Here is an 8,343-nt window from a genome sequence, read left to right as displayed (position 1 = left end):
ATTTGTCCATGTATGACCTGATGCCATATGAAACGTCATGGGTCTGGAATCAATGTTGAGGATTCCCAGGGCAATTTCTTTCTGACTGTATACCACTGTGACACCACCTCTGCTGGGTCTGTCCTGCTGGTGGGACAGAACATACCCAGGGATGGTGCTATCTAGGACATTGTTTGTAAAGTATAATTCAGAGTATGACTATATCAGGCTAGTCTGCAGTACAGATCTCCCAATGTTAGCAGGATCCCCTCAGATGCTAGCAAGGAGGACTTTGCAGGGTGGGGTTTGCCAATGTTGCTTCTGGTGCCCAAGTTGATGCTGCAAGTCATTCCTTTTTTAAAAAACTTTACAGCATTTTGATACAATTCAGTAGCTTGCTCAGCCATTGAAGATTCAACCACATTGCGGGTGTGCAGGAGTCACGGTAGGCCAGAGCTGGTGAGGAAGTCAGATTTCCTTCCTGTTACAAAGCTCATATCGCCACAAACTGTTTTTCTTTCAAAATTTGGAAGGACATTGCATTATTTGGAGACTTGGATTTTTTTTATTTAAAAAGGTCATAAATTCACCTTGAACTGAACCCATGCCAAGTCTGATTTCAGCTACCTGACCAGCATGTACTGGAGGGGCAGCAGCGTTTGCTTGTTTGAACTGAAATTATTTTAGTTGATAGGAAAAAAAACTGGTTTACGGGCAAAAGCCAGAACATAAGAACTAGGAGCAGGAGTAGGCCATCTAGCCCCTCAAGCCTGCTCCGCTATTCAATAAGATCATGGCTGATCTGATAGTGGGTTCAGTTCCACTTACCCGCCCGCTCCCCATAACCCTCAATTCCCTTAATGGTTAAAATCTATCTATCTGTGGCTTAAACACATTTAACGAGGTAGCCTCTACTGCTTCATTGGGCAGAGAATTCCAAAGATTCACTACCCTCTGGGAGAAGAAGTTCCTCCTCAACTCTGTTCTAAATTGACTCCCCTGTATTTTGAGGCTATGCCCCCTAGTTCTTGTTTCCATTGTAAGTGGAAATAACCTCGCTGCTTCTACCCTGTCTAGCCCCTTCATTATCTTATATGTCTCTATAAGATCTCCCCTCAACCTTCTAAACTCCAATGAGTACAGGCCCAGTCTACTCAATCTCTCCTCATAAGCTAACCCTCTCATCTCCGGTATCAACCTGGTGAACCTTCTCTGTACCCCCTCCAAAGCTAATATATCCTTTCTTAAATAAGGGGACCAAAATTGTACACAGTACTCTAGGTGCGGCCTCACCAGTACCCTGTACAGTTGCAGCATGACCTCCCTGCTTTTATACTCCATCCCTCTCGCGATAAAGGCCAACATTCCATTTGCCTTCTTGACCATCTGCTGCACCTGCAAACTGAGTTTTTGTGATTCATGCACAAGGACCCCCAGGTCCCTTTGCACAGTAGCATGTTGTAATTTTTCACCGTTTAAATAATAGTCCATTTTACTATTATTCCTTCCAAAGTGGATAACCTCACACTTACCAACGTTATACTCCATCTGCCAGATCCTTGCCCACTCACTTAGCCAATCCAAATCTCTCTGCAGACTCTGTGTCCTCCACGCAATTTGCTTTCCCACTCATCTTTGTGTCATCCGCAAACTTTGTTACCCTACACTCGGTCCCCTCCTGCAGATCGTCTATGTATATGGTAAATAGTTGAGGCCCCAGCACCGATCCCTGTGGCATGCCACTAGTCACTGATTGTCAACCAGAAAAGCACCCATTTATTCTGACCCTCTGCTTTCTGTTATATAGCCAATCCTCAATCCATGCAAACACTTTACCCCCAACTCCGTGTACCTTTATCTTATGCAGCAACCTTTTGTGAGGCACCTTATCGAATGCCTTCTGGAAATCTAAATGCACCACATCCACCGGTTCCCCTCTGTCAACCGCACTCGTTATATCCTCAAAAAATTCCAGTAAATTAGTCAAACATGACTTTCCCTTCATGAATCCATCCTGCGTCTGCTTGATTGAACCATTCTTTTCCAGGTGTCCTGCTATTTCTTCCTTAATGATAGATTCCAGCATTTTCCCAACTACGGATGTTAAGCTAACCGGCCTGTAGCTACCTGCCTTTTGTCTGCCTCCTTTTTTAAACAGTGGCGTTACATTACCTGTTTTCCAATCAGCTGGCACCTCCCCAGAGTCCAGTGAATTTTGATAAATTACAACTAATGCATTTGCTATTACTTCTGCCGTTTCTTTTAGTAATCTGGGATGCATTCCATCGGGACCAGGGGACTTGTCTACCTTTAGTCCCATTAGCCGACCCAGCACTACCTCTTTAGTAAGTGATCGTTTTAAGGTCCTCACCCCCTACAGTCCCATGACCGTCAATTATTGGTAAGCTATTTGTGTCCTCCACTGTGAAGACCGACACAAAAAACTTGTTTAAGGCCTCGGCCATTTCCTCATTTCCCATTATTAAATCCCCCTTCTCATCTTCTCAGGGACCAACATTTACTTTAGCCACTCTTTTCCGTTTTATATATTTGTAAAAACTTTTACGATCAGTTTTTATATTTTGTGCTAGTTTACTTTCATAATCTATCTTTCCTTTCTTTATTGCTTTCTTAGTAGTTCTTTGTTGTTTTTTAAAGCCTTCCCAATCTTCTAGTTCCCCACTAACTTTGGCCACTCTGTATGCATTGGTTTTTAATTTGATACTCTCCTTTATTTCCTTAGTTATCCACGGCTGGTTATCCCTTTTCTTACATTCCTTCTTTTTCACTGGAATATATTTTTGCTGAGTACTGAAAAAATCTCCTTAAAAATCCTCCACTGTCCCACCAATTAGTCTGTGTTCCCAGTCTACATTAGCCAACTCTGCCCTCATCCTATTGTAATCCCCCTTGTTCAAGCAGAGGACACTGGTTTGGGACACTGGTTTGGGACCCTACTTTCTCACCCTCCATCTGTATTAGAAATTCAACCATTTCTGGTAATCACCTGACAGAGGAGCTTTAAGTTTTGAACCTGTTATTCTAAACTCAGTTTGGAGGAATAAGTTCAGGAAGGAAGGTTGCCCTTGCTCTCTCTGTGTCTTGCTGAAATTCCGTGTGGGGTTATCAACCTGTAGCGAGATTCCTCATCTGAGTATAAGTTGTCTGCAGTAGGAAACCTGGAAAGGTGTAAACCAGATCTACATTCTCCTCCACACCCAAGCTCCATCGATGAGAACCTCCATCTACTGAGCTCCAGTTTCACTGCATCTAAACCCTGCAAACTTCATCCTTTATTTTATGAAGCCCAGCTCTGCAGAGATTATTTGTCCTTTGTGTGCTCCCAAGGTTATTTTTAAAAAGGGAGATACGTATTTTTCCAGAGTACAATCCCATGTTAACAAGTTCTTGCAATTTGCTTTAAAAATGTTTTGTTTTACAATAAATCAATTATTCTAAGTTTATTGAAAGAAGCCTGGTTAAAGCTTTCTTTATTCTGGGTCTCACAGCAGCCAAGGTAACAAACTGGCCACTTTGGTGGGTGAATTAAACTGTTTAGCTCCATTGGTGGCACCATTAGTTTGAGAAACTGTAATCCTCGCATCCCTAAAGGCATCAGTGAGGCTGATGGGTTTTTACAACAATTTACATTGGTTCCATCTCATATCCCAGATTTATTGATTGAATTTATATTCTACCAGCTACTGTCCCCACAGCATCAGCCTAGACCTCTGGATTACGAATCACCTCTACCATCCACACCCTCAGTGTGGTACTCCCTCAATACTATCCTTCCAACAGTCCAAGGTCCCACAGTCCTGACCCCGAGAGCGCGGCACTCCCTCAGTCCTGACCCCGAGAGCACGGGACTCCCTCAGTCCTGACCCCGAGAGCACGGCACTCCCTCAGTCCTGACCCCGAGAGCACGGCACTCCCTCAGTCCTGACCCCGAGAGCACGGCACTCCCTCAGTCCTGACCCCGAGAGCACGGCACTCCCTCAGTCCTGACCCCGAGAGCACGGCACTCCCTCAGTCCTGACCCCGAGAGCACGGCACTCCCTCAGTCCTGACCCCGAGAGCACGGCACTCCCTCAGTCCTGACCCCGAGAGCACGGCACTCCCTCAGTCCTGACCCCGAGAGCACGGCACTCCCTCAGTCCTGACCCCACCCGACAGTGTGGCACTCCCTCAGTACTGACCCTCTGACAGTGCGGCACTCCCTCAGTACTGACCGTCTGACAGTGCGGCACTCCCTCAGTACTGACCCTCTGACAGTGCGGCACTCCCTCAGTACTGACCCCCTCCGACAGTGCGGCACTCCCTCAGTACTGACCCTCTGACAATGCGATGCTCCCTCAACAGCCAGGATTGTGTTGAATTGTGGGGATTGTGACTGAGTGGTGAGGGGTTACGCACAAGTGACTTGGTATCAGTTTCCAGCCTGAATTCTTTTTTTTTGACAAACTGACAGGATTTCTGTTTTGAGTGTGGAAATGTTTAATTATATTCCAAAGATGGCCAAATTTAAACATATTTCTTTCTTGAAAAAACATTTACTGAAGTTGTAACCTTGCTCTCCCAGTAGAAAAAGGATCTTTGTTTCTTCATGTTTTAACCATTAGATTTTCAGTTAAAACAGTCATTTATCGAACCAGATTCTAAATCTGCAGCAAGTTCACAATGTCAGTAAATCAGCAGCTGCTTTTGCAGGAAATGCCAGCAGAATCGTCCATGTTTCGCAGCAAAGAGACTCGGCAGAATATTCAGACTGTGAGCAACGTGCCATACGCAGTCACCACACCGAGATGTGATGGATTGAAATAACAAAGCCCTCATAGATACAAGGCAGCAGCAGAGAGAAAGCTGCTTCTCTGAGCATGACAGAATCTATCATTTCCTTTTCAGATCAATCGGAACACAATGCAGAGACTAAAGGGATGCAAGATTTATGCCCTGATGCCCATTTCAACCTCAGACAGTGAGGAGGATGTCACGCAGAGATCAAATGTATTCCTGATTAGTGAGGGGACAGGTGAGGGGATGAAAGAGCGAGTTGTCAGCATTCTCCCCACTTGTTTCATCAACTGTGTCTGGCCGAGACAGCTGAACAGCAACTGAGAGCCCGCCAGCCTCCAAACTGAAGTAGCTGCCTGGCCCAAACTCGGTGCCAGTGCAGGAAGAATGCATGAAACCACCACCCTTCCACACTGATTACTCTTTTCCCAGTAATGTGCATACAGTTACAAAGCAGTGACATTTGCAGGCAGAATCTGGCTACTTTAATGTACCTGCACTGATTTATGTTTACCAGAGGAAGATTAGGGGAACAGACAAGACAGGGCCCTGGCATTCATGTGTTCAACACTGGCAGAATCCCAGGAACAAGCAGAATACCAGAGAACTGTGTCTGTCCAAGGAACTAAAGGGGAAAGAGAGGGGCAACAAAGTAGTGACTTTTTAAACTTGATTTTGGATGGAAAGATGATGTAAAAATTAACTTGCCGGACATGATCAGTGAAGCAGGAATTAAAAGTCACAGCTGAGTTAGCAGAAAATAATCAAAAATCTGTCAGGTCAACACAGCTTCAGAGTATAAATAATCCTCTGGCAGCACCCAGATTCTAAGATTGTTGGGGTTTGAATGTTTCAGCATCTCCAGGTCCTGGACGAGAACCCACAAGGCAAGTTTCGAGTGCTGGAAACATGGCAGGTTAGCAGCTGGTTAGCAGAGAGAAGGCACCATCTAGGCAAAGCTACAAAATGACACAAGGAGGGCGGCTCTTGAGAACCTTTTGTACTTCCTCTCCATTGTTGGCTTTCTTAACTTCTTTGACGATCTGTAAAAGAGAGGGGAGTAACCAATACAGCTTTAAAATCCACTGCTTCCATCACCTGGTTAACAAGCCAAGCAGGAAAGTGCGACTGTAAGTGACAGCGCCTTTCCCAGTTTAGTTACGGACACCGACACACACCATCCCGCAAACATTAATCGCTAATTCACGGCGACACAAATACAAGTATTTGTCTTAATATAATACCTTTAACATAATATAACATCCCAAAACTTTGCACAGAAGCAATCAAACAACTTTGACCCAACCACGTGAAGAGATATTCCGAGAGACAGCCACAAGCTTGGCCCTGTTTTCAGGAGTGAACTGAAGGAGAAGAACACTAGAGGCAGCATACACCCGATGGTCATCCAGGCTGCTGCAGCATTCAATATAATCATCGCTGATCCTGGGCTTGACTCCATTTCCCACCCACTCCCCGTTTCCCTTAATTCCCCGAGAGACAGCAAAACTCTGGCCATTCCTTGAATATATGCAAAGATGGAGCATCCACAACCTTGCGGGATAGAGAATTCCAAGATTCACAACTTTAGGGTGGACAAATTCAACTTGAAAGGATTCCATTTTCTACTTACATCATCTTCATAAGGGAAGCCGCTGTTTTCTAGCTTGGAAAAGATCAGATTCCCATTGATTTCAATCTCAAAGCTGCCTGAAGGTGGAGAAAGAGAAGGGTATGAACAGGTAAGATAATTCCGTCATAGGGGTACTGTACAAACAGCAAAGCAGAGGGCAATGCATTACTGCCGTGAGACTGTACCATGGGCTATTGGGCCCAGTCTCTGGCCAGGAACCCACTGCTAAATCAGACACGATCCAGCTGAATATCAAAACATGTCCAGTTCCTAATGAAAAATCCAAAGGAGAAAGACAACTGAAATAAACTATGGAACATTGCCCAGTGCTCTGGCCCAGCACCCCCGCCCCGGGTGGGGGAGGGCGACACTCCGGCCCAGCTCCCCGGGGGGGGGGGGGGGGGGGGGGGGGGCCACACTCCAGCCCAGCGCTATACTCCTGGAGGTGTGTCTTACAGACGAGGCATGAAACTGAGCTGCTGTTACTCTTTTCTGGTGCATCAAACAGCCATTCTAAAAATCTTACAGCTTACCTGATGCAATATTTCCGCCACGTGATGTTTGGCATCAAAGGGGAGAAGGTGGGGAAAATTAATCATTTATCTCACTGCTGGTTGTGGGATCTTGCTCTGTACAAACTGACGTTCTGTTGATTTTGCTACACTTGTTTACACACCCAGAGAGATTACACTTCAACATAATTTACTGAGAATGGGATGTTGTGAATGCACGTTGACGGCAGCTTAGACAGGGATCTATTGTAACTGATAGACAACTCCTGAGATAACATTTCAGCTGTATTAACATTCACCTATTGATGCTTGTACGATACAATAAACTAGTCAAAGATCAATGCGATGGATGTGAAAGTCATCGATCATCAAACCAGCCGGCCGCGCGCTCACGAGCTGAATGAAGAGTGTCACTGAAATTGTTACCTGGTCTCCCAACAGTTCCGGTGATGTCCGCTTCAGGAAACGCCTCCGTGATAATGTCGGCAAGTTTCTGATAGCGGGGTTCGTACCCTCAGCCACCGCTACAATCAAAAGATCAGCGCAGTCAGTCTCAAACTTCACTCACCATCAGGCAGCAGTCTTATTAATGCATCACCAGCAACGAGAGCAATCATCTGCCAAACTGTTAGTGCAATATGGAGGTACCCTGCTCCCTCAGCCTCCAGAATTCCAGTGGGTGGTCCTCACCCTCCGGTTTACAAACATACATTTTTCAGCTATGGGGCAGCGATGACCACAATCCCCCGAGCCACAAGGTCAGGAGGTTCCCTTCCAATCAGATAGCAACTTGAGAGAAGTGCTGAAGGAGCGCCGCACTGTCAGAGGGTCAGTGCTGAAGGAGCGCCGCACTGTCAGAGGGTCAGTGTTGAGAGAGTGCCGCACTGTCAGAGGGTCAGTGTTGAGGGAGTGCCGCACTGTCAGAGGGTCAGTGTTGAGAGAGTGCCGCACTGTCAGAGGGTCAGTGTTGAGGGAGTGCCGCACTGTCAGAGGGTCAGTGCTGAGGGAGTGCTGCACTGTCAGTCAGAGGGTCAGGGCTGAAGGAGTGCCACACTGTCAGAGGGTCAGTGCTGAGGGAGTGCCACACTGTCAGAGGGTCAGTGCTGAGGGAGTGCCGCACTGTCAGTCCAGGGGGTCAGGGCTGAGGGAGCGCCGCACTGTCAGGGGGTCAGGACTGAGGGAGTGCTGCACTTTGAGGGTGGCATGGTGCCAGAGTGGTTAGCACTGCTGCCTCAGTGCGAAGGAACCGGGTTTGATTCCCGGCTTAAGTCACTGCCTGTGCAGAACCTGTACATTCTCCACGTGTCTGCGTGGGTCTCATCCAGGTCCTCTGGTTTCCTCCCACAGTCCAAACATGTGCTGATTAGGGGCACTAGCCAGGCTAAATTCTCCGTGTACCCGAACAGGCGTCGGAGTGTGGCGACT

General features: G+C 46.7%; 1 protein-coding gene across 1 annotated transcript; it reads right to left on the bottom strand.

The window, feature by feature from the left end:
* Positions 1–4,452: 4,452 nt before the first annotated feature.
* selenow2a (selenoprotein W, 2a) lies at positions 4,453–7,447 on the bottom strand (the record flags this gene model as incomplete). Its single annotated transcript, XM_078206950.1, has 3 exons — positions 4,453–5,816; positions 6,407–6,483; positions 7,345–7,447. Coding segments are annotated over 3 exons (264 nt in total), but the record flags the coding sequence as incomplete, so codon positions are not given.
* Between the last annotated feature and the right edge of the window lie 896 nt (positions 7,448–8,343).

This window comes from Mustelus asterias, unplaced genomic scaffold (genome assembly GCF_964213995.1).
Source record: "Mustelus asterias unplaced genomic scaffold, sMusAst1.hap1.1 HAP1_SCAFFOLD_1910, whole genome shotgun sequence".
NCBI lineage: Eukaryota > Metazoa > Chordata > Chondrichthyes > Carcharhiniformes > Triakidae > Mustelus > Mustelus asterias.
This window is presented reverse-complemented; position numbering and strand designations above follow the sequence as displayed.